This window comes from Crocodylus siamensis, chromosome 11 (assembly GCF_052110815.1).
Source record: "Crocodylus siamensis isolate JL-2025a chromosome 11, ASM5211081v1, whole genome shotgun sequence".
NCBI lineage: Eukaryota > Metazoa > Chordata > Crocodylia > Crocodylidae > Crocodylus > Crocodylus siamensis.
This window is the reverse complement of record NC_143405.1, coordinates 55,449,388-55,465,731: the sequence shown is the minus strand read 5'-3', so window position 1 is coordinate 55,465,731 and position 16,344 is coordinate 55,449,388. Positions and strand designations below refer to the sequence as shown.

At 45.0% G+C, this 16,344-nt stretch overlaps 1 protein-coding gene across 2 annotated transcripts in view; it reads right to left on the bottom strand.

Moving 5' to 3' along the window:
• Positions 1-16,344, bottom strand: part of SUMF1 (sulfatase modifying factor 1) — a 63,500-nt gene that overhangs the window by 14,551 nt on the left and 32,605 nt on the right. The window contains exon 8 of one of the 2 annotated variants that reach the window (XM_090022089.1): positions 1,747-1,806. The exons of the other annotated variant lie outside the window; for it this stretch is intronic. Within the exon in view, the coding sequence (XP_089878215.1) occupies positions 1,747-1,806 (60 nt within the window). The remainder of the gene's footprint in view (positions 1-1,746; positions 1,807-16,344) is intronic. 2 annotated transcript variants of the gene reach the window in all.

Below are 16,344 nucleotides of genomic sequence, written 5' to 3'. Positions count from 1 at the left end.
CATTTGTCTTGATTCACTAGTAAATTTTAGCTACAGCTCCCAAAATGCAAGAAAACTACAGACTACATGGTAGAGAACAGGGATGACAGCTAGTAATTAAGTGCTTGTTCCGAAAGCCTGCAAACACTAATGACATTCCATAATTTAAAGCAAGCCACCTCAAATGGAAAGGACACTAGTTCTCTTCTTCAATATCCAATTCTTGGCTGTGGGGCAAGGAAGGCAGAACAACCTGCACTCTGAATGCTTTTCAGTACAGTTCCATGAAAACTTGCTGGTTTGAGCAATATATGGGTGTAACAGATTAAGTTTGCTTATATTACTATGTAAGAATGTGAAGCAATACGGAAATAACTTAAATTTGGCCTATGTGCCCTTTTATAAAATACAAAAGCAAAACAAAATCCAACAATGTATTCTGACGAGTCACTGTCATCTCAAAGTATAATGAATTGAGAGGTGTGCTCTTAAACAAACAAACAACAAACACAACCCAAAACCAGCCAAACAAACCTTTGACAGCACTTAAGTATATCCGAGTAGCTTAAAGAAGGTTTCTGTAGGCTAAGGCTCCTATACGTTAAAAGGTGCTTGAGAAAAAAGGTTCTACATTTTTAATCAATTCTAATGACTCCTGAGCATTTCAAGGTTTTTAGGTCCACTGAAAAAAAAAAAAAAAAAAAAAAAAGGTTTGGTTGGAAAAAAACTTGTACAGGAACTCGAAGATATCTGGTAACATTTGCTACGACAAAAACATCCTTAACCAAAACAACATGGGCGGGCGGGTGTTAACTTCAAGAGTACATTTTGTAAGCTGAATAGACTAAATGCTTTTTAGGTGACAAAGCTGCTAGGGCGACCCCATATACAAAAAAAAATAATAGAGAATTAAGTTTCTACAGATGGCGTAGGCCTGTTCAAGAGAAACTACATTCTTTCCTTCAAGAAAAGAATCATCATGATCTGAGCGCAGAATCATTCATGGCAGAATGTAAAGGTGCAGGAGAACACAATTTGCACGTGGGAAACACTGTCAGTGAACCAAATTAAGCAAATACATAGTCATAGAAAAGCATGGCTGGGAGGGATCTCAGGAGCTCGTCTAGTCCAACCCCATGCTCGAACGATTGGATCCTGAGCTGTCTATTCAGAACTAAGAGTGCAAAGACTTTGTTAGCCTGGATCTGATAACATTCCTGCTTTTGCCATCTGTCAACGAGGTTAAGTGATACAATAGCAAGGGAACATCTCTTAAAACTTGCTAAGGGGCTGTTTGTTTCAAATGCTGAATGTGAAGCCTCTAGAGTCAAGATACCACACACTAATTCTGGACTTGCCTAGAAACTACATTACTAAACCAACAGAATAACCAGAGAATTACCATCCTCTCTGGAGCTGGGACAGTTTTTGTAGTGACAGCCCTAGACACAATGAGTTTTCCATTTCAGCCATGGGCAACATGAGAATGCAAGTACTTGTTCCTTCAGTGAGATGCTTAAATAGGCATAGCTATGATGGTTAGTTTGAGCAACAAAGGCTAGCATAGTTTTAACGCAGTATTTTTATTTATTTTAAATATTCATACATGGATCTAGCTCCTGTCAAGCAGTAGCTGCCAAGTATATTTATTGTAACCTAGTCTTGTTATATCATCAGAAATAAATGTAGATTAAAAATAGAGAACAGCAGTTATTAAACAGCCCATTAGCTAAGCCAGCAAGGTTCACTATGGGCTTTTAACTTTACCTTATGGCACATATAGGATCCACCTTTCTTCACTCTGTCAGTTCCCGAAGAGGGTCCCTTCTGTGGATACAAGGATCAGTTATTGCTCATCTGAAAAATGACCATCATTTACAGGGAACAGGTAAAAGCAGGGAGATGGAGAACAGATATCATCCAGTAACATTCAAAGGAGGAAAATTGCACCCGTTTCAGATATCAAAAACTTAAAATAAACAGCACTGGAATAGACTGAAAGATGGGAGAAAGTAATGCAGTGCAAAAGAAAGTTGGTCCTCAGCACTGCAATGGACACTTAGAATTCGAGTTGTTGCTCCGCCTGTTGAGAGGGCCACACATTATTTTGTCTTAAAATATGCTGCAACTAGTAAAAAGTGACATCATGGCTCTTGCACACTCGTCGAGAGGACCCAAAATTCTCCAAGCAAGGGAACTGCGACTGGTCTGTTAGCAACTTGGTATGAGTCACATCAACATGCCCTGGTGCTCTAATCAGCTCCAGTTACAAGGCTGAGTGATCAGAAGGGGTCCTGGATTTTTCTGTTTCAAAAAAGATCACAAATTCTCAGATTAACGCCCCCCCCCCCCCCCCCCCCCCCCAAAAAAAAATCCATGTTACTGACACATTTACAATTTTAAGGTAAATTTGGAAGCCTACTAGTGCCTCACCTCACTATAATAAAATAAATGCTGAATACCTATACATTTTGGCAATTTTTTTTTTTTTTGGGGGGGGGGGGGGGGGGGGGGGGAGGCTAATCCTGGGGGAGGGGGGGGAAATCAGAGCTCTCTCTGCCCACGTCCCTCACCAGGACACAGGTCCAGCTGTAGCCATGTCCCCGTTCCACTTCATTGTGGTGCTGAGCACCCTCGATATGCCAGTGCCCTGCCCATGCCATTGCCCCTCATTTCCCACCCACAGCCCCCTGGACTCTACTGGTGCCCCTCACTCCCCAAGCAGAGCCCCCTGTGCCCCCAGCTGCCAGAGCTATAGGGCCAGGGACCTGGACCCACAACCCCCTCCTCCCCCAGCAACACCCAAGCCCCAGCTGCTGCCTGTGGGAGGCAGCAGCCGCTGCGATGGAGTGAAGTTTGGAGCCCGGCTCCCTCTCCCGTATTGGTGGCATGGCTGGAGAGGAGCCAGTGGGGCACAGGGGCAGACAGGGCTGAAGGCTACAGATTCGGGACTCCCCATCCTGCTGCCCTCCCCAGAGGGCCTCCACAGTCCAGCAGGCAGGGCAGCAGCAAGGCACCTCACCATGGCAGCGTGGGGCTCCCAGCAGCAGCACGCGCCTCCTTGCCCAGCCCTGCTGCACAGGGTCCCACCTGCTGAGCCATGGAGGCCGCGGGGGGGGGCAGCAGGGCAGGGAGCCCCAAGCCCACAGAAGGCAGCCTTCCTGTGCACAGATCTGGAGGCACATGCCCTCCACAGCCCCCCGTAAGGAGTGCATGCAGCAGTGGGGAGGCAGCCTCCCCTGCCACCCCCCAAGATGAACTACCTGTGGCTCCATCCCTCTGCCTGATCGGGCCTCGAGACACGACATGGCCCCAGGCCCCAAGCACCACCCTGGCTGGGGAGCAGGCCCATCCCCAGCCATGCCCAAGTCCCTCCCTCACTATGGGGCCTCAACCCCCCCCCCCGGGGCACATTTACTTGTGGGGAGCTGTGGAAACCACTCCCCAGGCTGCCATGTGCACATGTGAGTATACACTTGCACATGACACCCCCTGCCTAACAGCCCTCCTCCCAGTTCCCCCAGCCCCTCGCAGGCTGGACCTCTGCCAGCCTGCAAGGGGAAACCTGCCCTTTTTTTTTTTTTTTTTTTTTTTTTTTTTTAAAAAGGGAAAAGGAGAAAAACGACAGAAAAATCCAGGGTTTTGCTCCGATCTTCCATGGAAAACAGAAAACCCAGATCCCTGGAAATCAGTCACCTGAACAAGGTTTACTATAAGTCTAGGGACAAAAATTACACAAACCAGTAATAAGCCATTGAAAAAACAGTTCAAATCTGTAACAGCAGAAGTTCAGTGCACATAAACTGCTTTCAAAATGGCCAGAACTGGTTTAAGATAAACCTGGATGTAGTATAGACTTACTGATTTAGGTTAAATCAGTTTATTGATTTACTGATTGATCCCAGATCCTCTCCAGATTCAAGTCAATTCAAAGTCCCCCAGGATGCTTTGAACCTCCCCTGCGCACCCTCCCCCCCCCCCACAGGATGGGTGGTCTACCCAAGCTGTCCACTCCAGCTGAGAAGGGGGCGTGCTCTAGAGCCCCTTGGCATCTGGCCTGAGCCCTGCAGGCAGGTAGGTGGCTGCTTTTCCAGAACGCAAAGTGAATCCCTGTTCACTTGCATATTGGTTCAATCTACACAGCTTAGACTCACCCGCAAAGATTGAATCAATTCAGCCTCAGGCTTTTTTGACTGTTTGTACTTAACCTGAAAAAGGCAACTCATCTAGTAAGCCTCTAGATGAGCATTATCGAGAGATTTGAGAGCACATCTCTTTCTAGGTACAGTTCTACCCTTAACAGCAAGGCATCAGTGGCTGTGATCTACAACGTATGCTCCCTGCTTCCTTTCCTGTTGGAAGCTTAAAAAAATTCTCTACATATGAAACCTAAGCTGGAAAATGCTGGGAACCCTATATTGCACTGCCTCCCATCCAGCCCACACACATCACAGAAAGAGCTGATGAGTGCAGTGCTTTTTGCAAGTCACATGCAAATGTCTAACTCTTGAAGCCAGGTTCTTTTGCACTTGCATATCTTAAAGATGAAACCCTCCCACATGCAGTAGCAACACTTTCTCTGGAGGTCAGAGCAGAAAGCTGAGAGTCAAGAATCCCGAGTTCTACTTCTAGCTTTGCTTCATACTTGTTAAATGATTTTTTATTTTTTTTTTTTTTTTAGCATTAGGCTTGTTCCCTTCATCTGTGGACATAGCGACTAGACTGCCCACCTACATCTTGCAAAAGTTAGCCAAGTAATGCTTGCGCAGTGCTTTGACAACCTGGATAAGAAGCACTACATTAGAAACTAGCTATTTATATATTCCTCTGAACGACAGATAGATAGATACTCCTAAGAGGACACTTCTCCAAAAAGACAAGTGCTACAAAACTGCCACCAATGCTTGATGTGCATTATGAAACTCTTCCTCCATGCAAAAAGAAGCTGGACCACAGTGAAATGGAATTGCATGCAGGAGAACGCCTTGCTTATGAAAGCTATAAAAGAGAAAAAATACCCAAATTAATGCAGAATTGACAGTGTCGGCAGCACACAGGGCCTTAAAAATGCTAAATCTAATAAACAACCTAGTCAGCCAAGGAGAGGAAACTATGATTGATGCAGGAGTCTAATATTTGTACCTGCTAAACGGCCATACATTTTGCAAGTGACTCCTAAGCATTGTCACACAAGCCACGAATGAAAGACCCCCTCATTTTCTTTATGGGGCAAAGGACTTTCTTTAAGTCCTTTTAAGGCAGGCAGGCTATATAAGAAACTCAAGATTCTGCACTTCTAGAAGGACAAAAGAAGAGCAGTGCATTAAAAATGCTATGTCTAAAAAACAGTATAGATGCAAATACTTGAGGCACCCTTCTCTTTAATGAGCAGCACACAGTTGTAACAAATCATCAACGCCCCTGAAACTGGTAAACTGTAATTTATTCTGTCAATGAAGTAAGTTAGAAGAGAAGACATACAAAGCAACTTTCTCCATTTTAACAACATTGCAAAAAGGCCTGTTTCCAAATACAAGATTCCTCCCCCCCTTGCCCCTCCCTAAAAAGTGTTTCACTAAGGAAAACATCAAAACTGACCCCCTTCCAGCCGTTTCAAACTGAAACTCAACCAAATCTGCATTATTTACTGGGTCAGTCTGAACAGATCCACCCCTCCCCCTATGTAAAATTTTGCTCTGGAGTCTAAAACTTTCGTTTAAAAGGGCAGAAATCCTGGAAAGGCAAAATGAATCTGAAATTGCTGTTCTCCTGCATCTATACACAAACAGCATGTACGTGACCCCATTCTTTCCTAAGGGGTGTTAAGAAGCCGCAAAGTACTGGCATCTCACTGTTGCGCTGTTTCTCATTGGGAGCGGAGGAGCTGAACAGTTTTGAGTCCCAACGTACCAGCAGATGGCAAAATTCCCACCTTCTTCTACCCAGCTGTCAAGGATCCCGGCTCCTCCACACAAAACTGAGATGCATCGCTGATCTAAAAAATTCAATACTAAAAACAAAGCCCAGGGAACATCCTAAAATAAACTACATGTTATTCAATAAGTAAACATCAAAAGGTGCTACTGTGCGCGTCATTAATTCTGATGGTTAAAAGCCTCCAAATGTGAAATAGCTATGAATTGCCATGTTCGTTTCTTTACAGTCTGTCACTAGTAGAAGAGACCGCAGGATATTGGAGGAAGCTGTGGAGCATGATCAAAAACGGATCCCAGGTTCAGTATTTAACAGACAACGTGCGACGGGATCTTGCTGGGACGACATTGCGGTGCTTCTTCCATTCTTCTGCTGGGTTCCTTGACATCCCTTCTTCTAGGGATACCCAAGAGGGCATCTCTTATACAATTTTAGTTGCAACTACGGCACCATGCAGTATTGCAATACGGTAACTTGACAGTGCTCCAAATGGGCAATTGTCTCGTATGTAAAAGTACTCTCTCTGTGCACACTTTATGGCTACTGCTTGCATATTCTCCATTTCCATTCCAGGGCAAATGGATACTATACTCTTTGATTCAAATAGGCTACCTCTCACTAAAACAAACCATCACAAAACAGCAAGACCATTTGGTTACAGAAGGGACCAGCAAGAGAGAGCCAACCACAAACAACAGAAAAAGCAGCAAGCAGGATTTCCCCGTTAAAATACATACAAAGTTCAGTGACAACCCTCCTGCTCAGGCAGAAATAATTCAAAACGCAACACAGCACGCTTATCTAGGATTGCGCTCTGGGTTTATTGTTCATTTATGACTGTTGTACAGTCTAGCAATTATAAAAAAAAAAACCACAGATAACAGCTGTCACTGAAGTACAGATACAATTGCCATCTTCTTTGGTCCAAGTCATTCTCGATTGTTACAAAGCAATCTTCTGCCAAATGAGACTGAGCATAAGAGGGTTTTTTCTGGTAACAGAGCGAATTAAATTGAAAATTTAGTCAGGACTATAAAAGTGCTTCCTTGAGCCACCCGAGCTGTAACAATGCCTTGGGAGGTGATTTCCTCCCCATAGTCTATTGCATTACAAAACATTATCTGCTTAAGAGAGGCTCTTTTCAAATACTGAAGGTAAAGGAGCTAGCGCGTAACAATTGAGAAAGTTCTGTGGGGAGTGGAAGAGCTCTAGAGAAGTGAACAGGAGTTATATTCGTGGCTCCTTAGACTACTGTCCTTGCACTACCTTTGCAGCTCTAGCCCAAGGCTCATTGCTAATAATTTTCCCGGTGTTGTTTTTCACATTGCAGCCCAGAATTAGCAGAACCATAGAATCACCGAGTGGGAAGGGACCTAGACAGATCATCTAGTCCAACCCCCCCGCCATGGGCAGGAAGGAGCACTGGGGGTGGCAGGGGTCACAAGACCCCAGCCAGGTGCCCATCCAGTCTCCTCTTGAAGATCTCCAGGGAAGGCGAGAGCACCACCTCTCTGGGCAGCCTATTCCAGGCTCTGGCCACCCTTACAGTGAAGCAGCTCTTCCTAATATCTAACCTAAACCTACCCTCCCTCAGCTTGTGGCCATTGTTCTTGGTGACTCCAAGGGGGACCCTGGTGACCAAACTTTCTCCAAGTCCCTGCTGGTGGCCCCTGATAAGGTTGTAGGCAGCCACAAGACCCCCCTCAGTCTCCTCTTGCAGAGACTGAAAAGATTCAGGTCCCTCGGCCTCTCCCCATAGGGCTGGTCACGGAGGCCCCCAACCACACCAGTGACCTCCTCTGGACCCTCTCCAGGTTCCCCACATCCATCTTGAAGTGCGGCACCCAGCACTGGACACAGGGGTCCAGCTGCAGCCTGACCAGTGCCACATAGAGGGGGAGCAAGACCTCTCTGAACCTGTCAGTGATGCCCCTGTTGATGCTGGACAGGGTGCGGTTGGCTCTGCCTATTGCTGTGTCCCACTGGCAACTCGTATTCATCCTGGAGTCAATCCTGACTCCAAGATCCCTCTCTGCTGCCAAGAGGGTCAGCCCCTAACCTATAACCATAACGCTGGTTCCCTCCCTCCAGGTGCAGCACCCTGCACTTGCCCTTGTTGAACCGCATCCTGTTCAGGTCCGCCTACTTCTCCAACCTACCCAGGTCTGCCTGGATGCGGACCCCTGCCTCCTGGTGTATTCACTTTGCCCCACAGCTTGGTGGCATCAGCGAACTTTAACAGGGTGCTCTCCGCACCCTCATCCAGGTCGCTAACGAAGATGTTGAACAGCACCGACCCAAGGACTGAGCCCTGGGGGACCCCCCTGCCTGCACCCTCCCAGGTCGACATCAACCCATCCACCACCACCCTCTGGGTGTGCCCCTGGAGCCAGTTTGCCACCCGTGTGATTGTGCATTTATCAATGCCACAGCCCCTCAGCTTGCCCACCAGAATTGGGGGGGGAGACACTGTCTCAAAGGCCTTCTGGAAGTCCAAGAAGATGACATCGACTTCCTCCTTCACATCTAAGCTCTTTGTTACCTGGTCATAGAAAAAGAGACCAGGTTAGTCAGGCAGGATCGGCCTGGCACGAACCCGTGCTGGTTACCCCTCGACATCACTTCCCCTGCAGGGCTCTCACAAATGTGGCCCTTGATAATTTTTTCAAAGACCTTCCCCAGGATAGAAGTGAGACTGACCGACCTGTAGTTGCCAAGCCAGGCCTTCCTCCCCTTCTTGAAAATAGGGACCACACTGGCCGTTTTCCAGTCCTCAGGGACTTGGCCCGAGCACCAGGAGTCCTTGAACAGCCATGCCAATGGCTCCTCAATGACACCAGCCAATTCCCTCAGCACCCGCGGATGAAGGCCATCCGGGCCCAAATCCTTAACTAGGCCTGAACTAACAGTCGGGGGACTTGCATCCTTCCTGGGCCTCTCTACACTGTCACCCGAGAGTACCCCATTGTCAGCAGAAAAGGCCTAATCCTTCAACTAACTGCATTCAACCGCACATGCCAGTGACAGGTCCAATGGGTCCTTGGTCACCTCACAATAAGCACCATCAAGATAGTTGACTCTTTGCCCGTCTGCTTGGAGTTTTTTAAAACCCAACCGAGCAGAGAGGGAGTTTTCATCCTGCCGAGTGTTAAAATTCAGTGTAGAGCAGCTCTCAAAAAGCTCACTTGTAAGCTACTGTGGAGTTAAAATTAGAATTGAAATATTGAACATAGCAGGCAGTGATTATGCCTTCATCCAATATGCAGCTCAGCTTCTCTAGAAAAGTCTCCACATATCACCAAATTCCTTAGCAGTGCAGTGTGGGATGCTTTGAAAGTGGAATAAGCTACAATGAAAAAAAGGCTTCCTTATTCCAGAATAAAAATGCCCCCTTGGAGATTACACAGCTACCATTGTGCCAATGTTTCCGCACAGACCAATCCATAACATCCACATACAAATACTCTGGGAATGAAAATGAGCCACTGGAGATACCAGATATAATGCAAGGCTGGAAGCCAAAAATAAAGCCTCGTTGCAGGTCAGCCACCCACATTCTGTGGATTTAGCAAGTCATTTCCTACCTGCACATCAGCTTCTCCCTCTGGGGCCTGGACTAAAAGGTTATCATCCATGAGTAGAGAGGGCTCGTTAGCTGTGTGTGTCTGAAGCCACATGGAAGTTAGTCTGTAAGGTGCAACTCTTCATAGGTTCACAGATGTAGGGTCAAAGGGGACCCAAGCAGATCATCAAGTCCGTCTTCTATAAAGTTATACCCTCTTAAAGACTTCTAGGAGGGTTATGTGGGAAGTGCAAGGATGAGAGCAAATATGAAAACCCCTATTAAAACAGGATGGAAAGGAAGAGTGCACATTTCTAACCACAGGATCTATTCCTGACACATGTCACCAAACCACTTGGTTAAAATTGTGCCTCCAAGCACTAAATCTACGTGACATTTTTTAAAGGCAGAGGTTTTCCCCCTCCAAGCAACATCCATCCTGAACAGCGTAGCTCTGGCATCTGAAGTGAAGTGTGCTCAGCTCTCATGCAAGGTATCTTTGTTACTGTGAAAGTGCGAGAGTGCAGCCTGCTCAGAGGGATATTACGTCCAAGTTTCAGTTTTTACAGCTGGCAAGCTGCAAAGCAGTTCTAGTAAGGAGTGCATGGTTTCTGGGCGAGAGCTGTTGTTTTCATTCCACTTCAAGTGCTAAACCAAAGAGCTTCTGGACCTTAACAATGAAGCTCTGAAGAGCTACAAATACAACTATATGACAAAAAAAAAAACCCTATGGTTATGTACCAGTATATTACCACTAAGCTCAGAGGCTCTAAAAGTACAAGCTGGGGAGCCACAAGTCCAGAACAGAATAGAGAGCAAATGGAAATGACCTTTCCTCTTCCATAATCCACAGGGAGCCTTACACAAACTAGTCAACTGCATTCCTGTACTCTTTCTCCACATCTGAGGCCATTAGCAGGGTTGTCTCAGCACCCCTCCTACCCAGTAGTTTCAACTCAACATTCACTCCACCCCCACATCTTGCAGGTTCCCATCCTCAGGCAAAATGTACAAAAAAACGGACAGAGAAAGAATTTAAGCTCCTAATTTATCACAGACACTTTTCCCAAGACCTTTTGATGCATTTCTTTTCATTATATTATATATAGAAAAGCTTCTCAGCCTCTTGAAGGCTCAGATCGAACGAAAACATTTTCTCTTACATGGAAGGCTAAGGCTGTAGTGTGTTAGGCCACCAAGTTCTGGGCTAGAGACATTCATGGATGTTTCTCTCCCTAGTACTCATCTGCCTTGCTGCAGTCTACCCATCCGTTTGTCCAGACACCGAAATAGTCCGTAAGACTTCCTGAATCAGGGGACGGTTAAAAAGCATGTACAAGATTGCATGCAACTGACTGCCAAAAAAAAGTCATTCACTACCCTAACAACTTTGATAGGGACACCTAAAATGGAACAGATCTCGTTTGCAAGAGAACAGCCTGGCACCTTCCACACATTATATATGGAAAGCTCTTTAACCAAAAGACAGAGCAGGAGGATTAAAAGTGAAGCAGAGTACTGCACAAACATCTTCCTGAAGCCGTGGAAATCCTGGTGCTAATCCACAGATTCCTTTACCTACACCATGGAATTGGACCTTTGAGAGCCTGAATCTCAGTGCTCACCTCACTGCCAGACCAAACAGACGACTTCTCTCCACAGCCTCCATGGCAGGAGCCCTTAAAATTGACCCATCACCTCTCCTGGAGTCGCACTTGAAGCTTTCCACCTCGTTTTGCAGACATCACCGTACCTCACCTAGATGCCCCCCTCTGACCATGGTCTAGGACACGTTACAGAAACTTTGAGGTTTGTCTTCACTGCAGACCACAAGCACAGCAGCCTACTGAAACAGACTCCAGGGGTACCAAAGCTGTCCAATAACCCAAATCTCACATGGCAAGGGCTTTATTAGGATGCTGCACACAACTAGAACCATTATCCTGTAACACAGGCTGTACAAATATTGTTTAAATGGTCTCACAAGTACCTAGGAAGCTCTACCAAATGTTGTATGCAATTCTTGATTAAAAAAAAAAAAAAAAAAAAAAAAAAAAGGAGTCATAAAAGCCCACAAAGCCAATATTTGTTAGGCAAGATGCAAACATGAGCAAATAGAGCTCTCCCATGGAAAAAAAAAAAAAAACAACTTTGTAGCTAGGAAGACTGATGGTAACTACAGGTTCTATTTACCTACAAGCAAAACATCTACGGTACCATTTCTTTAGTTCTATCATCAAGCTTCAGCAGGTGTTACGCCTTTGTCCCATAAGCAGCAAATAAGTGAGAACAGGGAAATCCAAGCCCTGTCCATAAATTGAACTGCTCAGATTATTTCCTTGAATGTGTCATGCAGTCTTGTGGTATTATAAAGGCTTGATTTCAGATCACATTTTGCTCATTTAGTCTATATGTACACACACATATACAGAGTATTATTATATACTGGAAGACTACGTAATGCTAATTATAATACAATATAAATATAGGAATGCTTCAAACATTTCTTTATTAACCCAGAGGAAACAGAAATATTTTTTGAAGCTTCACTGAAACTCCCCCCCACCCCCCATTCATATACACATGCATTTGCATTGTCAACCCCAGCTGTGCTAAATTAGCTCTCAATATAGAATCGTAGGTCATCCAGTAACTATGCACTGTATACAAACATCTGCAGGACAGAAATTGCTGCAATTAAAGCCGTCTCTGTGAACAAATTGTAGTTTATCAATCACACACACACTTGGCAGCTCCTTGGTAGCCAATCATTTCCATTTCGCAAAGCAATGACTGCTTGGTTCTGCACTCACGCACTAGCAATGATTGCAAGATGTGCTGGAGCAAAGAACAATCTTCCCCTAAAATTGCTTTGCCGTGTCCTCCTCCTTCACCCTGCCTGTTCAGAAGCAAAAATTGATGAAGCATGCACTCAGTCCATCCCTTGAAGTTCAAGGACCTCAAGGGATCAGTATCCCCAGGCACTGACAACCCTTTTATTTCTGTCAGGTTGCAAGTGCTGCAGTTATGTTTGTGCGCCAAGTCAAAGTCTCAATTTTATTATTTTTAGACAGGCATGGGCAAAATATAGCCTGTGGGTCAGATGTGGCCCACCAGCTGATTGGATCCAGCGTGCAACTGCTCCCAGTGCTCTGCATAGGGATGAGCCCCACCTGTTCCCACCAAGGGCAGCCCAAGCTAGCGCGCACAGCTTTCCAGTGGGGCTCCTTCCACCCCTGTTGCAGCTGCCCAGGTACTGCTTGGCCCCCTGCACCTTCTGTGGCTCCTCCTGCTGCTGCACCACTCCAGGCAGCAGGTAGCATGGGAAAGGGCAGCGGCCATGGGGACATGTGCTGGGTACCAGACACCCAGCCAGGCAGGGGGAAGCTGCAGCTGGGCAGCTCCTGTCCCAGTGCGTGGGGCTCCAGATCCAGCTCCTGGCAGCCTTCCACCCAGTACCCGCCGGAGGTGTTGGGGCTTAAAGCCCCCTTTATGGAAAAGACAGGCTTCTTCCTAGCTTGCTTCTGTGGCCATATGGCTGAGGGCAAGTGAAACTCAGGAGCACCTGAACCCCAAGTCTCCAGGCTTGGGTCTGCATGTAGGATGCCTACCAAAAGACACTGGAAATATATCTGAAGCCCCTAGTGGGGGTGGAGGATGTATGCCAGTTGTAGGGCCACTTATGGTTCGGGACCGACTCATGGATTTGGACTTGATTTGGCTGGGAACACGAAACGTTTCTTAACAAAAAACCAATCAATCAATCTGCAGGTGGCTACTCATGGCACTGGTCAGCCAAGTGGATGGAAGGCATGTCTGGCTGGTTGCATGATTTTCCTCAGCTTGTCTTTGAAGAGATGCTAAGACTCAGGCTTAAAAAAGGTCATCAGCACTTTCTTAACCCTTTCATATCCCAATGCTGACTATCTGACAAACGTCTTACACACAGGAATGCAGGCAGTGCTGTTACTTATCTTAGACCAAGTCTGGAAGTGAAGGGAGAAGACTCAGTGGGGAACAAAGTTGGACCCACTGGTATACTATCTGAATCGCCTGTAACCTAGTCGCGTTCCCCTCCTCTCCCCCATCCCTCTGTTGTTAGTCCCTCGCTCCGGCACTTGGTATTTCCATATCAGCTTTGTCATCTTTTTTCTGGATTCCCAATCCTAAACATCTACTAAAAGTCGATCCGTTTCAAGAGGGGTTTTAAATAGATGCTATTTTTAAAAAGTTTTCAGTGAAAGGTTAGCTGAAGGGAGATGGCAAAGTAGCTTCAACATGGACACCTGAGAGGTTTGAACCATTTACTGTGGCACACAACTGCCACTCACGTTCATCTTCTGCTGATTGCATATAAGTGCCCCCTGGAAGTACTTTCTCGACTAACTGCTGACAGACTTGGCTCAGCATACCAAAACTGATCTCAGGTCTGCTATTTTGTGTACAGCCCTGCCTCTGCTTTGGATCCCTCATGTATGCGAGTCCTACTTCACTATCTTGTGGCACCAAAGCTTATTGCCTTGAACACTTTCTACATCAAGTGACAAATAATTAAAACAAACCCCACCCATTCCCAAATTAACTGAAAGCTCCGCTCCATATTCCACGCGGTGCAATCGAGATGGCAAATTGCAAAGTTTATAAACGAGAAGCCTTCATCTTCCTGACAGTCATAGTGCTGAGCTGGTGTCCCATGCTGTAGTTAACATGATTTATTCCCTTGTTGCTTTTGAATAGGTGCTATGCTTTTCACAAAGTTATAGCACATTCTTTCCAATTATCCTATATGCTGGTTAAATGGATGGCTAAATTTGCAGCCCCCTTCCTTTTTGCATTGACAGATTATAGAACTAGATGCGGGTTCAAAATAAAAGCAGTTTGCTCCATGTTTGGCATAAAAGCTGTTTAATTAAAACAGAAAGTAAATGGTGTTCATTCTTAGACAATATTTTACTGGGGGGGAAAAACAAAAAACACATATACTTATTTATTTATACCATAAGACAACCCCTCCCTGCCAAAAAACTTCCACACATCAGCTTTGGTAGTTTGATGTCCATGTAAACAACATTAACTAAGAACCTATATAATTAGGTCTCCTAGTTAGACCAATGTTGATATCTTGGAAAAAACCTACATTCATTATATATAACATTCAAAGTATTCCACTAGAATTATTTCTCCTTGATCCAACTAAATTAAGAATTCATATTAATAAGATCCATTGCTCGAGGCATTTTGTATTTTCATGTTCAAGGGCACAGTACTAATTATGGTCTTTTGATAAATCTGCAATGCTGTCTAATCTAGAGGTTTTTATTCCTCCCTCCCCCCCCCATACCATAGACGCACTTCTTGTCTGTCCAAGTACCTCAACTTTTCAGAGCACTGTGTCTAATATTTATTTATAAAGCCAAGTTTGTCAGACTAAAAATATCCTGAGCCAGTAAAATTTTCAGAACTGTTTACTGAGCTCCCCTCAGTTCGCTGACATTATTTACTGGAAAAGAGATTAAGGGACTCTAAAGTAGTCTCCCAAAATAATTATTTTCTGAAGTGGGGGGAGGAGGGGGAAAAAAATGAGAATGTTAGAGAGACATTAACATTTTAGATACAGCTGCTATTCAGATGGAATAATCCATAATCATCTTTAAGTGCCCTAATTAATCCAAGATTCATAAACCAGTACCTAGCAGCAGCAAAAGAAAAAAAGACCCACATATAAACCAATAACAAAGTTCAGTCAAATTAATGCCTTCCAGGGCACACTATATTTTCTCCCAAACCCTGTTAAACAAGTATGTTTGGAAACCAGCCCTCAAAAAGACCCAACACAATTCACTCACTTTTGATACCATTTAAAAAAATATAATCTAAACTGAATAGTAAAAGTGCAAAGAGAAAGAAGCAAGCTCCTCACCAATATCCTTCAATTCCAAAAGCACTGGAAGTGTTTGGCCTGAATTCAAGTTAAAGTATTTATTAGCCTCCTGAATTCCAACAAAATATTTTGGAGTTGTACACAACTCCTGGCTCTCAGGACAATGTGTATTCACTGTTGAAGCACTGCTGCACAGATGTTACACAAGCAGCTGTGTAAGCATAGCACCATCTCTCAAATCCTTCTAAGGAGGATGCAGTTTTCTTGAGCATCTCAACTCTGCTGAATATTTGCTATGCTCACAGTTTAGGAACAAACTCTTGCCCATAAACCCAGACAAAGGCATGAGCAATTTAGGGCTTGAGTTTAGGGTCTTACTGTGTCGAGAGCCACTTAATAAACCACCACCACCTTAAATTTGATTTACATCCAGAAAGACTTAGAGCAGCTAAGCATAAGCAACACCTTCTCATCAGATTTGCATTAATTACTACAGTTGTGGGAGAAATTTACTTTAAAAAGGGTGGTAGCTGAGCAAGTAACACAATAGGACTAAAATTTAAAACAAACAAACAAAAAACCCTCTAGTAAGGTGCTGAAGGCACGACATTAGAGGCAGGCAGCTTTAAAACCATTCATCTTCATGAAGTAGAGGGACCAGCGATATGACACCGTTTCATATCCTCTCTGGTCCAACCCACTTCATCCAATCAATCATCGAAACTGCAATTGCTAAAACTTAGAAATACCAAACCAAAAACAGGAAATCCCCAAAGTCATAGTTTTATAAAATGTGCTTTTCAGCTTCATTTCCAAACCCAGAGTTATCGCTGTTTTTCTGCTTCTAACCCAAAAGGTATACACTGATGGGCTATATGGTTGTCCATGTATTTACAGGAATTAAGGGATATGCTTTAGTACTGAAGGAGGACATTGGTAGAAGTCATTTCCATCTCTAGGGTCCCTGGCTGATGTAGGCCAGACCTCG